General features: G+C 38.6%; 2 protein-coding genes across 10 annotated transcripts in view; one reads left to right on the plus strand and one right to left on the minus strand.

The window, feature by feature from the left end:
* The window catches only part of FAM114A2 (family with sequence similarity 114 member A2), a 50,793-nt gene extending 50,501 nt beyond the window's left edge, over nucleotides 1-292 (minus strand). The window contains exon 1 of one of the 4 annotated variants that reach the window (XM_003828970.5): nucleotides 198-292. The gene's annotated coding sequence lies outside the window, so the exon portion shown is untranslated. Of the gene's footprint in view, nucleotides 1-167 lie in introns of all 4 variants that reach the window. The other 3 variants (XM_055112816.2, XM_008954416.4, XM_034960846.3) reach the window with 3 other exon arrangements.
* Nucleotides 293-295: 3 nt separating this feature from the next.
* On the plus strand, nucleotides 296-18,786 carry MFAP3 (microfibril associated protein 3). 6 transcript variants are annotated; one of them, XM_014345083.4, is made up of 4 exons: nucleotides 340-643; nucleotides 3,628-3,793; nucleotides 10,897-11,357; nucleotides 14,262-18,786. In XM_014345083.4, exons 3-4 carry the CDS (start codon nucleotides 11,063-11,065, stop codon nucleotides 15,053-15,055), a joined length of 1,089 nt encoding a protein of 362 aa, XP_014200569.1. In that variant the 5' UTR covers nucleotides 340-643; nucleotides 3,628-3,793; nucleotides 10,897-11,062; the 3' UTR covers nucleotides 15,056-18,786. The 6 variants fall into 6 exon arrangements, with proteins under 6 accessions (XP_003829021.1, XP_014200569.1, XP_054968793.1 ...); XM_055112818.1 differs by having other exon boundaries at nucleotides 3,631-3,793; XM_003828973.5 differs by lacking the exon at nucleotides 3,628-3,793 and having other exon boundaries at nucleotides 296-352.
* Nucleotides 18,787-19,006: the final 220 nt, after the last annotated feature.

The following is a 19,006-nucleotide window of genomic DNA, read 5'->3' on the forward strand; positions in this document are numbered from 1 at the left end:
TTCTCAGGCGCTGACAACGACAAGAATTCCTCACACAAACGTAGCGCTTCAATCACTAAACCGCTTTCACAGCCCTCGACCCTGCCGCGAGATGTCCGCCGCCCACCGTCAGGTCACCGCCTCCCTAACGACTTCGGCTGCCCGGGCCCTGCCCCTGAACCTCGCACCCCTCCTGCCTCGTCCAGGAAGCTCCGCACCTATCCGGCCGCCACCCTCAGCACAGCCACCGCAGCCGACTCGGCGTTCCTACTGCCCCGGAAGTGCTCCTTCAGCGCAGAGGCGTGCCGGTGTGTCCGAGAAAACTTCCGGGTTAAGCCGCCGCTGAGGCCGGAAGGAGCTAGACGGAGGTCGGGTAGGTGACGGCTTGGTTGGGGTCGCTGCGAGGGGACTACTAGGAGCGCCGAGGCGTGAGTCGTAGCCTGTGGCTTGGGGTCGGGAGTGCAGGAGGCGAAAATGTTTGCCATCCTTTTGAAAGTCTGGCCTGGGTGCGGGAGTTCGGTCATCGAACACTTACTGAGAGCCAGATACCTGCCAGGCACTGCCGTGGGCTCCAGGGACACATCAGTCAACGAACGGAAGGGCCCTGCTCTCAAGCTGTGCGAGAAGCAGATTATAAACAAGTCAACAAACGGGATTATCTAAGGTGGTAGTAAGTGCTGTAAAGAAATTTAGACTGGATAATGTGATGGAACGAAGTGGGAGAGTAATAAGCCGTATGAAAATCTGGAATAGAGCATTCCAGGCAGAGAGAATAGCGCGTGCAAAGGCCATATAGTGGGAACAAACTTAGCAAAGTCAAGGAAAAGACAAAGGCCACTGGCTAGAGCAAAAGGAGCAAGGTGAGAATGGAGAGAGATGAGGCCAGGGACTTGAGCCCAAATCTTGTAAGGCTTATGAGCAAGGATAAAGAGTTTGATTTTTGTTTGGAACCCAGTGGAAAACCATTGAAGGTTTCTAAGCAGATGAATGACATGATCTGATTTATGACTCTGAGATTACTCCTGGGACCTCATCAGAAAGATGCAACTCTTCTGTTGCCCTCGAGCAGTGAAAATGCATGAAATCCAGACTGACAGAGCTAGGAAGATATTAAAATCAATCTTATTGTACAGATAAGAAAAATTGAATCCCAGAGAGGTGAAGGGACTTAGCCTTTAAGAACTCATGTTTTCCAACTCCATTTAATGCCCTCGGAATTATCATCTTAATTCCCAGATAAGAGTAATTGTCACTTCTAAAACTCTTCAGATATTTTCCTTTGCTTTTGACAGTGTTTCTCTAAATTTAGGTTCATCAATATCACCTGGAAGCTTGTTAAAATTCCAAAAAACAACAACAAAAAAACCCCTGCTTAAATATAAAATGGATCATTTCCTCTGATTTTCTGTTGTAATGGAAAATGCATAGAATTTGGGACTAAAGTATGGAATCTTGGGAAGCCACTTATTTTTTAAATGCTGCTGATAATTATAGCAGCAGTTCTCAAACTTTTTGATCTTAGAATTTCTTTATACTTTTAAAATTTATTGAGAACTTCAAAGGGTTTTTGTTTATAATAGCTATCAATATTTACTATTTTAGAAAACAACTTTCAAAAAAGGTTATTCATTTTAAAATAAACTCATTTATGTTAACATAGATAGCATTTCTATAAAGGATATTTTCCAAAATGAAAAATTATTGAGAACGGCATTGTTTTACATTGTTACAAATCTCTTTAATGTCTGGCTAAATAAAAGACAGCTAGATTTTCGTAACTTCTACCTTCATTCTCTTACAATATCAATCATCATGTAACTTCTAGAAAATTGTGCCATATTGTGTGAGAATGTGAGTGAAAAAGGGATATGTCCTAATATTGTGTAAATTGTTTTGAAACAGTGTCAGGGACACCCAGGAGTTCCTGCACCACACTTTTGAGAATTACACTGAATTACAGTGATTGTCATGCCAGTAAAAGAAATATGAGTTTGATTTGTAAATCAATAAACCTATATGCACATTAAAAATGCAGATGCCCAGGCATCCCCTAGAGATCCCAATTCAGTAAGTCTGTGGGGTCAAGAAATCTGCATCTTTAACAAGCACCACAGATTAATTTGATATAAATGGTCTGAAAATTACAGAGTGAGAAAACCAGTCAAATGATTCTCTAGAGTGTTCTGCCTACTAAAACTCAAGATAGGTGTCTTTCTTATCTTCACCTCTCTCCATCAATAGTTTCCAGAGCCTGAAGCTCTGGAAAGTTAATAAGTTTGTAGCAGACACCTTTCACACTACCAAGTCGATGAGTGTCTGAACTCAAAATTTTGAGCACTTGCCACAGGCAGTGGCCCTGTGCTAAGGACAGAAGGTTTTTAGACTCTGTCATTCATAAGCTTACAGTCTTTTGAACGGATAACTAACTGCTAAGAGGAAAACTGATAAGTCTTATAATAGCGTACTCTTAATGTGCTAGGGGACTGACAGAGCAAAAAAAAAAAAAAAAAAAAAAACTCATCTGACAAGAGAGTGGGCATGAGAGGGTTTCCTGAATAAGATGAAATTAGAGTTGAATATTATAGAGAGGGTACAGTTTCCCCCAGAAAGATATTGATGGGAAGGGGCAGAAAGATTTTTAAGCAAAAGGAACAACTAGTAAGGTGAAAAGTTATTTAGAGAGAATAAAGTAAAACAAGCATAGTTTAGGCTTTCAGCCATGGCAGGAAAGCTGGGTAGATTATAGGATTTAAGCAAAGAAACGAATGATAATGATAATCAGCCTCTAGGTGAGGAAACTAAGACCACTGGAGCACATGATAGCTAATTTGTGATAGAGGTAAAACTAAAGACCAGACTTAATGTTTAAATCCATTCATTCCTCCTGCAAGCAATTATTGTACATAGAGGCACCTCTGGGCTTCTCATGACTTTCTGTTCTGCTGCCTGAATCTATTCTTGGAGAATTACAATGCCAAATTGGAATTTTAAGCTTATCTCATGGGCAGTGAGAAATCACCAGTAGATTGTAAAATTACCCTGAATTGCTCAGATTTGTGTTTAGGACCGATTCTGAGTGTCACAGTGTTTGGATACATCATAGAGGTAAAAGGAGTTAAGGAGATCCATTCTGAAATTAAAGGGATAGTGTAGTATACCCAGGTGAGATAAAAGGATATGAGTTAGGACAGAGACAACAGGACTTAACTGAAAAATGTGTAGGAGGTGGAATAATAACAATAGCATATATTTATAATTTACCCACATTAGTTCATCTTATCCTCAAAACTACCCTATGATGCAGTTACTGTTAATATTATTTTATTTAATAAATGTGAAAACTAAGGCCTTGCAAGCCTATGGCTTCACCCAGGGGTAGGATCAGGCACCTTAACTCTAGAGCCCATTCTCCTAACCACTGAGCCATGATTGTCTTACAATTTTGATACTGCAAAACTGGAAGAATTGTCTGGCTATTATCTAAGCTGTTCATAAGCTGAACAAGTAGATCTGAGGGTAAGAGGAGTTCTGTTTTAACTAGACTGAGTTTCAAATAGAGATGTTTTAGACTATAGAGGGGGAAAAAATGGCCTGGGAAGATCATAAATCTAAGCCTGTTTCATTGATGTTTTTGTCATTTGCATCCAGTAGCTATTCAGCAAATATACATATGGCGAAAAGGATATAAGTTATGGGTATAACTGAAATAATCCTGGGTTTAAAGCAAAGCTCTCATAAATACAGAAGATGTTTCTCCAGGTGCCAGAAGATATGTTGAAGTTTGAGCTCAGACTGACCAAATGCTAGTTATGAGGTATGTGATAGCTCCAAGGTAGTAATATAAAGGCTATTTTAATTAGAAACTTTTGAGTAAATGGCCCTCAGGATAGTGATTTCTGTTTGAATGTCACTAACCTTTTTTAGTTACAGATCCCTATAATAATGCTTGAGTCTAGGCAGAACAACTTTGTGTTTATTCTTTGCAAAGGGTAGGGTAGTGCTAACAACCTGCTCTTCGTTTGCTTTTTCTCCCCTTTGCCGATTCAGAATGCTGCTTTGTCAATTTGTGTGCCTGCTGTAGGAACTGGTCCGTTTTCCAAGTGTGACAGTGCAGGCAGAGAAGGGTGGATGAGCTGTAAATGCAGCCTAGAACACATTTGATTATAGAGAATGAAGCACTAATATCCCAATATAATTGGAGTTTAAAAAAAAAAATACCACCTGGGCATCAATGTGTTTCCCTGCTTTGCATTTTCCCAGAACTATTTCTGCAAACATCAGTTTCCTCAGCCAACTTAATACTGAGTCACCAGAACGGAAATCAGCCATATTACTTCCTTATTTGTGTTGAAAATTGGAACAGAATGGAAATATTTCTTCCCTCAGAAGTTGGCAGGAACGGCAACAAGACAATCTGTTAGGGGTGACAGCTATAGGCTCTTCTCTTTTTTAAAAATAATATAGTCAATATTCAACATGGTTTTCTGGGGTAAAATCATCCACATTTCTGATTCTTTATGATCTTAGCAAGGCTTACATTCTGTATACCTGAAAGATGAAAAAGGAGTTGGATTAAACTTGAGTCTTACACTTATCTATTACATTTTTATTTATTAATGCTGAAGAAAGGTAATATAGGCTGGGCGCGGTGGCTCACGCCTGTAATCCCAGCACTTTGGGAGGCCAAGGCAGGCAGATCACCTGAGGTTGGGAGTTCAAGATCAGCCTGTCCAACATGGAGAAACCCCGTCTCTACTAAAAATACAAAAAATTAGCCAGGTGTGGTGGTGCATGCCTGTAATCCCAGTTACTTGCGAGGCTGAGGCAGGAGAATCGCTTGAACCTAGGGGGTGGAGGTTGCAGTGAGCCAAGATCTCACCATTGCGCTCCAGCCTGGGCAACAAGAGCGAAACTCCATCACACACACACACACAAAAAGGAAAGGTAATAAAAAATTTTATTAAGTAACTTCATCCACAAACATAGTATAGCCCTTTTTAACTGATAAGAAGAAGGTGACACTTTGGTTTTCCTTTTTGAAATCTGTTCTTGGGTTTCAAATGTCAGCTGCTACATTAAAAACAGCAGGCATAACATATATATATATATATTTTCCAAATACAAATGCATGTACTCTTGTGTCTCCCATGGCATCTAATATACCTGCCTTAATGACCTCAGCCCACTTAACTGATTTGGTGAACAATTCTGCATCTGAGGCTGTATATATGAGGAAAAATTAAAGGATTGGAAATGAAAGTAAAATAACTATAGTATAAAGGATCATATGTTCAAAGCATGCAGACCTAATATTATAGGAAGTCCCAAACATATAAGTGAATTGCATTCCTAGAACTGACACATTTGTCTTTTCCCTGTTGCATTCACAGCATAATTACATTTCAGTCACATTGTCTTAGATACAGTTGGCTGTTTCTGGGCTGTCTTTCAAGCTGGTTTGTAAATTCCTGAGGGTCTAGGACAGTGTCCTAATTCTCCTTAGCAACTCTTGCACCACCTACTGTACTTCATCTTCCACGATGGATCTTTGACCTAGCTGAGCTGTAGTTTTAAAGTCATTAGTCTAGAATGAGCAGAATGGTCATAGTCAATGCAGTTTGTGCTGCAAGTAGCAGAAACCCATTCAAGCTGACTTAGCAAAAAGGAGACTTAGTGTGAGGAAATAATAGTACCCTGATGCCAAGGATGATTTGTTCTTCCCTCACTATTTTTTTCTGCTTTGTCACCTTCTTGGACACGTATCTTTGCCAGTGTTTTCTCTCACAGCTGCTGAACAGCCTGTTAACCTGCAAATGGGTTATATCCGTTAGTCTTTCAAATCAGAAGTCCTCTGTGTTCAGGATGTACATGGTATGAGTGAAGTGCCCAGTATTAACTGGATGTGTAAGGCTATTGTGCAGCCTCTTTCTCTTGTGGCTCAAAATCAGTGTGCCAGGTTTCTTCTGCCATGTTTGGCCTAAGAGCAGTTTAAGGGAGTTTATAGTGTTTTCCTAAATCCTGTCTGTAGGTAGAGGCAAATGGCTGTGTCTGTACAACACAAGAACCACAAATCTTGGCCACATGGGCAGTTTGCTTGCCACACTCCACTGTGTAAGGAAGAGACTAGAGATCTATGATGAAGATTGCCTGGCAGCCACAGACACAGTTCAATAACTTTTTGTGAACTTAATCTTTTTTCTCCTGCCTAATCATTTCCGCATTTATTACGTGTTTGCACATTCATCTTCACTTTTGTGGTTTTAATTTTGAGTAAAATTTAATAAAGTTGTTTCTTTTTTTTAAAAAGAAAAAAAAAGGGTCACAGGAGTGCCAGGAAGTAGAATTCTGTCAGGCACCAAAGCACCATGTATGAGTCTTTCTTTGTCTTTCTCCTGCTCCTCTTCCTGTCTTCCTACTCTCTCCCTTCCCCATCCCTCTTGTCCTTTCTTACAGCTTCTCCTTGTATGTGGCCCAAACCTGACTGCCTCAGCCCCCACGTGCCTCCTTTTCCTCAAATGACCCTGACCCACAAGGGTCTCAATTCCAAGTTCCAAGAACAAAGATTCTGTTAGCTTACTTTGCCAATAGGTTGTCTTCCTCCTAGGCCCAAGAAGATAGGGATAGGGCTCAAAGAGGGGAGCCGTTGGGTAAGTAGATCACGACAAATCTTCTCTACCACAAACTGAGGACACATACAATGTCATATCATGGTTGGGATCCAAGCTCAGTTTACAATGCCTATATGCTCCATAATATTGCAAAATATTTGCAATGAGAAAAAGAAAAATGTGAAATTTTAAATTTAAGATTACAACTGCATAATGGTGTCCCCTTCCCCCCAACCCCCAAGATTTTTAAATGGTTGCATGGTATTCTGAGTGTTTTATAATGATGTAACTATCAAATGTAAATTTTAGTACAATATCTGAAAGAACCATGAACAGTAATAATAGAGCTTATTCAGTGATTACCATTGCCAGGCTCTGTGTTTTATGTATACTACCTCATTCAGACTTTGCAATAATCCTGTGAGAATAGATTCTGTTATTTTGCCCATTTTAAAGATGAGGGGCTGAGGCAGGGAGATTAAGTCATTTATAAAAGTTGCAAGGCTGGTTAGAGTCAGAGATCGTATTTGAATCCTATACTCTGAACCTCTCTGCTACCCTGCTCTTATTAGAGACCTTCAATTTTGCTGATCTAGAGTAATCTAAATCTAGAATGGAATGTGAGTGATTATATCTCTCATTGGAAATATTCAAATAGCCTGAAGCACCATTCTGCAGGTCAGTTGCAGAGGAAATTGAGGAACTGTATTAGTGGCCCTTAGATGCAGTACATGAATCCAATGCCTCAGAAACACCCAGGGAGCCAATTAAAAGTCATAAATTCCAAGGCGCAAACACAGAGTTTCTTACTCGTTCTGGGTTGGGACCTGGGAATCCATATTTTTAAAAAGCTCTCCTGACAGTTGTGATATTCGACCTGGTTTGGAAACTGCACTTGGTGATCTTTTATTCCTACCATTATCCTCTAGGACAACATGGTAAATGAAGATATCAGGTTGGGAGTCGGAAGAATGCGTTTAATTAGGTACTTTTAAGGTCTTCCAAGATTGTTAGCATTGACTGTTTTTGTTTCAGAGAATTTATAATAGGCAACTGTATGTCAGTTTGAACAATTATAATCCCTGTTGCATAACATTATTCAATTTATAAAGATCTGTCACATACTGAATCAAATTTAAACTAATCTCCATCAATATTTATTGAGCATGTGCTAGTTATGACGTACAGCAATAAAAAATATAGGCCTTGTTCTTAAGGGGTAGTTGAGATGGGATAGACTGCCTAGCAGTACAGAGCAGCATATACCAGCGCCAGATGAGTACGGTAGGTGGGGAGGGCTCTGGGGTGAAGGAGAAGCCATCCTTTATACAGCTATACTCTGAATTTATGTAGGAGGAATAGCTAAGGCCTTGATAGGAGGTTCAGGAAGTTTGCGGGAAGGCAGAATTCCATGTGGGAGTTATGTTTTGCCAAGCCTTGTGTTGGTGAGCACACTCATTGCCCTGCAGCCCTCGCCTGTGACAGCTGTTCATTCTACTGAAGTTCCTGAATCTCAGAGCAGGAAGACCGAATCCATTTCCTTTCTTTCCAGTTTCTTCTACACTAGCTACTTTGATCCTGGGGGGATGTGACCATACCCCCAGGTGATCTGCCCACGTTTGAGCCTCTCAGTTGTTTGACCTCTTCATCATGGACGAATATCTCCCTCACTCACTTCAGCCACTGCAGCTTCTGGAGTCTATCTCCAGTTTCACCATTGGCCCAGTTAGTTCCCCTCCAGAATCAGGAATCAGACGCAGCATTTTTGGCCACTGCCTGTCTTTACCACAATTTTTTAGCTGTTTTTTGTGAACAACTCCTGACCAGTGACCCCTCTCATTTTTCCCTGTCTCCTGGCCCTCTACCTTGAGTGCTTTCCTCCCAATTTTTATTCCTCTTTATTCTTCAGGTCCTGCACCTGAAGAATAGGTGCTGCACACCTCTCTTTCTCAGAGGCTTTCCATGATGAGATTAACTCCCCATGTTGGGTCCTCCTGTAGCATCTGTATTTTCCCTTGGGTAACATTGAGTTTATTTTGTATATATGTAGTTAGTGTCCATCATCTGCCAGACTGAACTTCATGGAGGCCGAGACTGTCTATGGGGCAGTAGGTAGGCACATGGTAGGTGCTCAATAGATACTGTTCAGTATATGAAAATGTGTCCCTCCGATCTCAAACTCAGTGGTGGGGAAGAGTAGAAAGGAAGGAGATGGCAGGATAAGAAATGAGGTGGCATTAAAATAAACTGGAGTTGTGGGGGGCTTTTGGTTTTGGTTTTGGTTTTACTACAGAGAGAGCAAGCCTCCAGCTCAAAGCCTTCAGCAGGCAGTAGTATCTCTGGAAGCTAATAACACTTCTTTGTTTTCATTATGTTTATGTGTACGGTTACATTTGTCCACAGAACTGATGTAGAGTTTCCTTTTTAAATAAATGTGAAAGTAAAAATAAAATGAGTTGATTTAAAAGAAAAGCAGAAATGACGATAATTTGGTTCATGGATATAGTAAAAACAACAACAACAAAAAAGACAGGAGAAGGAATGAATGAAGTTTGGGAAGTGCTGCCCTGGATGAAGCTATAGGAACTCCTAATCAAAGTTCTGGAGAAAGCCTGGAGCATTTTTTCAGCACACTCATAGCCTGTCACCGTTGAGAACCACTAATCTAGAATAAAGTACAAAATTATGTCCTCCAATTGCTGTATATCTTGCAGTGAAAAAGAACTTGGAAACTTACATGTCAAGCCCCTAGCACAGTGCTTGGCTTATGGCAGTCATTCAATAAATGTTATTTCCATAGTTTCTACCCATCACCCCCTCTTAAAAAAGAGACTGTATTCCAAACTAGATTCTCCTACTAACTTGTAGCATGTCGTAAGAAGCAAATCACTGTGCACTGAATCAATTAGATTATATTACTTCCAAAATCCCCTCTCTGCCTAAGTCTTTGTTTCCTTTAGTGTCCTTTTTGTGCGGTTTTAGGAGGAAATGGAAATAAACACGTTTAGTGTGTCATGTATTGCCAAAGTCTGAAGGTTTTTTATTTTACTCTGTAAACCCCATCCTTAAATTTTAAAGATTTAGAAAAGTATTTGTCACCATTCAACCATCCTTTCAAGGGTTAATGAAAATTAAATGACATTTGCACCGTATTGTAATTTAGACTTTGAGATATTTAATGGCAAAATACAGTGATTCATTGTTTTTTATGTTCTGTGATCAAGCAGCCTTCATATAAATATAAAGGAGAGTAAATGTCATTTCCAAAACTAATTATCTTGGTGCTTTATAAGACATAAAGCTAGGCATTTCATCCCATATTTTATAGAAATAAAAGTTGAATTTTTTCTTTGAGAGTTGGTGGCTTAAAGGGGGAGTCAAATTACCAGGAAGGTGATCATAAATACATAGACTTTTGGACTAGGATGTTATTTTGCCTTTTATTCAAGATATTTTGCTCTTCTTTTAAATGTGTCTAACAATCTGTCCCTGTAGTTTTATATTTGCATTTCTACTAACTAGACACTTAAGATGTCAGTTCCTCCCTTAGCTAGTTTACAGAGTTTGAGCTAGAAATTTGGTATCCTTACAAACTATTAAATACACTGTACTTTGTCTCTTCGTATTGGAGAAACTATTAAAAGAAAATTCTGTTGTCTAATGTTCTTGCCCATGAAGGAGGTTCCATAGCTTTAGAAGTCAATAACTCTATTTATGTGTATGCAGTAAGTGCAGCTTTCTTTCTAGTGTTAAAAACAACCCACCTCAGGTGTCCCTGCATTATTTATATGTAACATATCTTCATACTTGAATTACTCAAATTTTGAGCTCCATGGTTATGATTATGATATGCCAGTTGATTTACATTATAACAACAGATGGTAATGGTGCAGGTTGAAATAAAAGATCATTAAGATAAATATTTTAGCCTTCATTGGCTCCCTGTTGCATAAAATTCGTCAGAATGAAATAGAATCATGGCATTTCAGAACTGGAAGAGTCCTTAGAGATTATCTCATCCAGTCCCTTATTTGACAGAGGAGAAAACAGAAACCCAGAGAGAATGCTGTTTGCCAAGGTCGTACAGCTAGTTAGTAGCAAAGCTAGGACCAAAATCTAGGTCTGCTATTTACCAGTTCATTGCTTTTTCTGCTGTCTCTGTGTGAGATTTTTAGGTACTGTTCCATCTAATTACTCCCCAATGTCAGCACCAATTATTCTAATTAACATCTGTTCATTCTGGAACATACACACTTTCACCCCATTATGAATCTCAGTTGGTTAAACTTTGTATCTGGCTTTCTTTTAGGTTCTCTACTCACATCTTTTAATCTTGAAGACTAGAAAATATAACTGGATCTACCACTTGTTTGGAAAATTTCTCTACCAAGCAATAAATTACCTGCTGTGCTTTTGTTGTAGTGTAGAAGTTTTTGAGTTCTCCAAATCTAAACAAGATTTTGTCCCATTTTCCCATGAAGCTACATTGTTGCTTATTCACTTTAGTGGCAAGTATTATTGTGCCAGCTGCTTTTGTTTTGGAAGATGTGGACTTCGACCAAATGGTTTCACTGGAAGCAAATCGTAGTTCTTACAATGCATCCTTTCCCTCAAGCTTTGAACTCTCAGCAAGTTCCCACTCGGATGATGATGTCATCATAGCCAAAGAGGGAACTAGCGTTTCAATTGAGTGTCTTCTCACAGCCAGTCACTATGAAGATGTCCATTGGCACAATTCAAAAGGACAGCAACTGGATGGCAGAAGCAGAGGTAATTGGTCAGGGTATAATTAATCAAGGTTACTCATTTCCTGTTATGTCTTCTTATTTTTTAACACGTTAAACAAGAAGTCTCAAAGATAAGGTGCCAAGGTGAATAGTTTAAAACATTTGAAAGGACTGGAGTGTTGTACCTATCAGAAAACGCAAAGTAATTATAATTGTTTAACCAGAAGAAGAAAAAAAAGAATCATTGTAAATTTAAAAGATGTTCACATGATGACAATGAGCTATTTTCTCTCCTGATCAGTTGGTTTTCTTCTTCATTGAAGGTAGATTAAATCAGGGCTGCTGCATACAGCTGTCAGGTGGTATACAACACAACTCTGGGAGCACCCTTCACCTAGACTACTATGTCAATAGTACAGTGTGGTGGCCCTGTGTGAATACATCCAGAAGGGTTTTGGCTAGACTTAAGAAAATTTGTTATAAATAAAAAAGTTTTGCTCTGAAATTAGTTACTATAAACTTTAGAGGAAATCCAGGACATTTTTGAAAATGAGTATCAATCTGTGCATAAAACTTTGACGTCAGGTCTCAGAGAATTAGAAGGGCACTATGGAGCTTGTAAGCCCTTCCAGCTTTTTTTTTTTTTTTTTTTTTTTTTTTGTATTCTATACCTTAATTTACTGGAAATGAGAAATTTTTTTTTGCATTTTTTGTTTATGTCTTAAAAATCACATAAACATAGTGATAGTGTGTTCAAGGTCTACTTTTTGACAGATTTTTATTTAATTTTCCTATTCATGGATCTGTGAATATATCTTAATCCAGACTACTCCTAACCAGTGTTCTGTTATAAAGATCTTTTTGATGAGTACTTGAGTTATAATGGACCTCAAAAAGAAATCACCATGAAAAGCCAAAGGGATGAAGATTAAATTCTAAGATCCCCACAAGCTACACTTTCAGAAATTTTTTTGTTAGGAAGATAGTGTAGCCTTTTGAAATAGAAAAGGATATTGGTTATTCATATTAGGCTGGAAAACACAAAAGGAGACAGGTGATACTTCCTTCAGACATATGCACTATTTTAATCTATAGACTGAGTGACTAGTCACCAAGGGATTGAAGAGTTTGAATTGTTAGGGTATTTTTAATCAGCGTGTTTAAAATACATAACTATTAAATTACCTGGAATGTGTACTTTGAACATGATTTGGGGTTCCATATTTGGACCCACTGAACCAGACTCCTATCTTCTCTGGGCTCTACGATATCCTGACCAAACACCTCTGAGATCTGAATTATTCATTCAGTGTCGTCACTGTAGACTGACTGCATAAACAAAGCCTTAGGTTAAAACAAGACCAGCCAAGTGGAATGGCAGTTTTATTTTTCTATTTTGCCTTTACTTTGAAAACCACTAACATCTATCATTGATGCTTTCAGCAGCAGCTCTGGAAAATTGTATTAAATTTTATGAATCTCAAGTGAGAGGAGTTTAAAGAGCATGTCAGTCTAGTATAAGGTTCATAAATCTTGAGCTATTATCAGCAAGTGAGCTAGAGAGTTTAGATTGTGGTTGTAGTGCAATGGTTGATGAATGGAGTCTTTGTAGTTCATCATACCTTGGATTCAAGTGGTGTCGTTTTCATAGCTCTAAGTTCATGGAACAGAAGCTTATGGAAAATGGCTATATTCATAACTACATGTTTTCCTCTTTTTGTATTAGTGAAGTGATGGCTTTTAAATATATTAATACCTATAGGATTGAGATAAGTTTGGATGATGATGAAAATGGACAAAATCCAGAGTGCTTACTAATTTATGTGCCACTAAAATAATCCAGAACCATAGAATCTTGGGGATGAAAGAGATTTTGAAGATTGGGCACTCAAGTAATGCTTAACAAGCAGTCCGCTAACCTCCCCTGGGACACCACCTCTAGTCATTGGAATGCATCCCCACACTGCAGGTTAGCCCATCCTTCCCATCTCTGAATGGCTTTCATAGTTAAAGCACAGAGTGCTTTGGGAATGTATCACAAAAGTAGGAATTATGCAGTCAGAGCCAAGTTATTGAAGGATGTGAATCAAGATGCGTAGTCAATATGCTTTGCTTTTCTTACACTTGTATACTTCTATATACATGTTCCCTGAATGAAAATACCTCCACGTGTGGAAGAGAGGCAGTATGTTTTAGGTTGAAAATGGAAGCATAGGCATCTTAAGGGCAACTTTATTCTTTTTGCCAAGCTTTTCATTTACCATGACTTGTGAGATGTATTTTTTGGCCTGTGCTTCAGTTACTCTTGCCAGAAAATCAACAAAAGTTTCTTAACAAAAAAAAAAAAAAAATTGATATGTGCAAGGCATACCAGATTAGGCAGTTACTTCAACAAATGCATTAAATTGCTAGGATTTTTTAAAATAATTTCTTCTTGTTATATAAGTTCACTATGGAAAGTGAGCAAACACAGAAGAAAATAAAAATTACTCATAAAAATTTAAAATACTGTTATTTTAAACCATTGTTTTATATTTCTGAGACATACCCTCGTAGTATATGAAAATGTATTGGTTGCAATGTGATGTAGACAGACACATATGTATAAACTATAAGCTTTTTTTATGATTAGTCATTTAGCATTTTGTAGACATACCTGTTTCACAGAAAGTCTTTTGAAGTCTAGCAGTGAAAAGGAAGCTATGTTAATTATTAGTGTCATGAAGGAAGATCTTGATTTCCTTTTAAGATCCAAGCTAATTAAATTCTGACTCTGGACCTCACAGTCTGCCCTTTTTTTACATGATTTAAACAAATGGTAGAATCTAACAAATCAGCTGAGTTAAAGTACTTTGATAAAGAGGTGGAATATGGATAAGGCAGCGGGCATATTTAGTAATCTTCTTTTTGCTATAATTTTTTTTTTTCATTTCTGTTCAATTATCAGGTGGAAAGTGGTTGGTTTCTGATAACTTCCTAAACATCACCAATGTAGCTTTTGATGACCGTGGGCTCTATACCTGTTTCGTCACCTCTCCAATTCGTGCCTCCTACTCTGTCACCCTACGTGTTATCTTCACCTCGGGAGACATGAGTGTCTATTACATGATTGTTTGCCTGATTGCCTTTACAATCACACTCATCTTGAATGTCACACGGCTGTGCATGATGAGCAGCCATCTTCGCAAGACTGAGAAGGCCATCAATGAGTTCTTTAGAACTGAAGGGGCTGAGAAACTTCAGAAGGCCTTTGAGATTGCAAAACGTATCCCCATCATTACCTCAGCCAAAACTCTGGAGCTCGCCAAAGTCACACAATTTAAGACCATGGAGTTTGCTCGTTATATTGAAGAACTGGCAAGAAGTGTCCCTCTTCCACCTCTTATTCTAAACTGTCGAGCCTTTGTTGAGGAGATGTTTGAGGCTGTGCGAGTGGATGACCCTGATGACCTGGGTGAAAGAATTAAAGAGAGACCTGCCTTGAATGCTCAAGGTGGCATCTATGTCATTAACCCAGAGATGGGACGGAGTAATTCACCAGGAGGAGATTCAGATGATGGCTCTCTGAATGAACAAGGCCAGGAAATAGCAGTTCAGGTTTCTGTCCACCTTCAGTCAGAAACCAAAAGTATTGATACAGAGTCTCAAGGCAGCAGTCATTTCAGTCCACCTGATGATATAGGATCTACAGAATCTAACTGTAACTACAAAGATGGGGCATATGAAAACTGTCAGCTGTAACCTACAATGCTGTAACCCAGTACCTACAAAATCAGCTCGCTCTCAGAAAAGGAACCTGTTTCTTAGAAGAAGTAACATTTTTGCCAAAAGATGACTGGGGTTTTCCATTTGTTAATATTAAGCACATCAGAACGTGAATTGCCAAAGTCTTCATTAGAAGGCAGCATTTTTCCTATCTGATACTTTTCAGTCATTTTCCTTAGAGCTTTATTAAATTATGCATGCTAAGATTTAAAGGAGCCCCAGATAAACATGATGGGAAAAGCACTGAACTAAGAGTCCCATGGTTTCTCTTCTGGTCACAGTTCTTCCATTGGTTGGATCTGATACTTATCTTGGGACTTCAGTTTTTCCGTCAATAAGATGAGGGATTAGGTGAGATCTGAAGTTGTTTCTAGCTCTATAGCTTCTTAACCCATCACTTTAAATTACCAGAATCTTCACTCATCTCTAAGTAAACCTTTCCCGGGACTTTTACTCGCTTCTTTTGGAAAGGATTAAGCTGAGATCTAAATTTCCACACCAATGTCATAATGCACAGAGGTTTTTGAAAAACATCTGAGTATTTTTCAGATGTTTTGCCATGTGGAGCATATAATGATATGTGCAAGACTGAATCTTTTCAATGTAGCACGTGTCTGTAGGGTTATACAGATGTCAGAGAGCTAACTGCTCATTTGTAAACTACTTTCCATGAGTAAATTGGTCCTTGGTGGGGGTGTATCATGTTTTTAACTTACTGAGACATCATTTTAGTTCATTGAGGTTGGCAGGGATTGCCTAACTGATCTTCCAAAGTGAGCAGTTTATTTCTAAGGTATAACGTCTTTGATGCTTTTAGAATAAGAACAGTGTCAAATCATCTGTCTTCTGGAAAATCATGGATTTTCATATTTCTGTTAACAGAATTTCTCAGGCTTTCCCTTTTTAAAAGTATTGGACTCTACAAATAGGTTCTATATTTGGGATCTCATCCTAGGAGAAAACCCAAAACTGGATTCCTCTTAAGACCTCTGTCAACCCTCCTGCCCTTTGTGGTCTTAAGTATGGTGCTATAGGTTGCATGCGTCTTTATCTTGTTTGTTTGGTTAATATTTTGTTGTTGAGGTTTTTATTTTTGTTTACTTCAGATACATAATTCTGAGCTATGGCTGCTTTTGTAGCCTTTCCGAGAAGCACTAACCTGAAATAAGATTAGATAATTGTGAGGGTGTGTTACTATATTAAAATACACACACAACTGATCTAGACATCAAGAGGAAGAAAAATGATGGATGATGCCACCTGCTTCAACTGTATATAATAAACACTTATGATGACATTTCTTGCCTGGCTGAGATCTGATATAATGGAATTGTAAATACTCTTCAGAACAATTTCTTCAGCTACAGGAAGCGTGGTGCCATATAATTTTAAGAACTTGGCAGTGGAGCTCCATTTGGGGCTTCACGTTTCTTCATATGACTTCTGATTATTGAAGCATTACTTCAGGTAGAGGCTCCTGAGGGAAATGTTCAGAGGAGGTTTTATCAGGATTTTAATTTAAGGTTTCAAACAGGGGAAGACAGGAAATTCAAAGCGTGACGGGATAAAACTCATGCCTCCCTTTGTCCAGGCTTATCAGAAGTAATACATCTGCTCTGAATAGCATGAATGAATCAATGTGCAGTTTTATCAGATGGCATCATGGATAAAGATGATAATGCTGCCTTTTCTGTCTCTCAGGCTGTTTCCATGGAAACTTCTAGAGCCAAATAAAAGCTAACCAATCATTTAGCCAAAGCTTGCCTTGGCTCATAGACTGGTATTTCTTTAAGGAAAATTGTTTTTATATATTTGGCTATAAGAGCAAAGGCTCTTGAACATATCCTAGATTATGGAACACTTTTTCCCTTCCCTTTTCTCTGGAAAAATTAAATTTTTTTTCTGTCCACTGAGACTGGAGTGCAGTGGCAAGATCATAGCTCACTGCAGCCTCCAACTCCTGGGGTCAAGCGATCGTCCTGCTTCAGCCTCCCAAGCAGCTAGGACTACAGGTGTGCACCACCTTTCCTGGCTAATTTTTTTTTATTTTTTGTAGAGATGGGGGTCTCACTTTGTTGCCCAGGCTGACCTTGTACTTGTGGCTTCAAATGATCCTCCTGCCTCACCTCCCAAAGTGTTGAGATTACAGGCATGAGCCACTGTGCCTGGCCAAAAAACATTTTAAATCCCTTGTCTGGGGGTCAGTCCTCTAAACATCCCTCAGATTTCAGATAGTACTTTCAACCCTGTCCTAACATAGCAGGTTTGCAGTAATCTTTTAGAATATAGCTTGTCAAATTAGAGAATGGTTTTACCCCACATGTTCTCATAGGAGACATTATTATTTAGAACCCTAAGGTAGGTTTGTTTAAAATCAAAGTCCTAAGAAACAGAACTTTGGAAAAATGGAGGAAATGTTTTTAAATTCTGTAAGTTTGCACAATACTGTATAGTAACTAAATGCATGCTACTCCGTTGTATCCTAGTTATTTTAGAAACAGAGGTGGCCTAATTTGGTGGCCAAAGTAACTGGTTTACTTTGAGTGTACCAGCTTATGGTGCCATTGATGAGGAATTAAAGTAGGTCAAAATTTAATTGGAGTTGTTATTACTTCGTAAAGCTAGTTTTCAAGAGGAAGAAAACCACACTTACTAATGTTTTCTGTATCTAATCAAATACTCTTCATATATAATTAAGCCTCATGTTATCTTTTTTTTAAATCAACCTTTTGAACTTCAACTACAGTCTAAAAGTCTTGATGGTAACTATAGTGTAATTATCTTTTTGTCTCACTGGATTTTATAGTTAGTGGAAAATGCCTTTACAAAATGTATTTAAAATAGCTGTCATCTCATTTGTAAATTTTGTCGTGTATTGTGATATAGTGAACCTTATTGTCCTTATGAAATGGTAGCCTTGTGAAATACATTCACCAAAAATCAACATTTGAACATCTTTATGATTCCTTACCAGCTGAAGCCAGATAGACAGGTATCAATTGAGCTGATGCCCCACTTGAGTTTATAGACTGTTTGATAACTGCCTGTCCTCCAAATTGTGTATGTATATGTTACGATGGTTTAATTCTTGAGTCAGGGCCAGCACGCATTTATATTTTCTACCAATTACCTTGATAGAAATACCTTAGAAATTGCTGACCTGGAACGGTTGTGAGAAGACTCCTGGCTTCTTTCTTGCCTCACTTAACAAATATTTTAAGGTCAAAGCAATATCTGTGCACGGCTTTCCTTTTGCTCCTCCAGACAAGTGAGGCTGTTGGTATAGTCCTCTTCACCCTCTGCATGTAGCTTCACCCTAGATCAGACTTTTGTCTCTTGGGTCCCAGATGGCACAGGAGCACTGCATGCTTGTTTTCTAGAGCCCAGCCAGTCATGGGTGCTAGCCTAGTCTCCACACACCAGCAAGTAGAACCCAAGTGTATTGTATAAATATTTCCTGAGTACCAGTAAGAGAATGCATTCTTTTCTCATCTAGGCCAGGAATGTTGAAAATGCTCAGCCTTACATAGAAACTCCTAGATTTTCACTAACGCATTTCACAAAAGTAAATAAGTATTTCATATAATTCAGAGGATGTTTAAATTGTCAGCATTTTAATAAATACTTGCATTATAATTTTGTCTCTTTTTTAAAGAAAGTCATACTTGAATATAATTTATTAAACGTTCCATGGAGTATATAGTCTATTTGAAATTTACTATAGTGTATGTTTCATTTGTATGTTTGACGAAATTTGTATGTTTGATGGAACTTGATGTTAATGATTTTAAATGGGTAATTTTTTGGGGAGAGGGTAGTCTCACTCTGTCGCCCAGGCCAGAGTATGATGGCATGATCATGGCTCACTGCAGTCTCAACCTGGGCTCAGCAGTTCTGCCTCAGCCTCCTGAGTAGCTAGGATTATAG

Source organism: Pan paniscus, chromosome 4 (genome assembly GCF_029289425.2).
Source record: "Pan paniscus chromosome 4, NHGRI_mPanPan1-v2.0_pri, whole genome shotgun sequence".
NCBI classification, from domain to species: domain Eukaryota; kingdom Metazoa; phylum Chordata; class Mammalia; order Primates; family Hominidae; genus Pan; species Pan paniscus.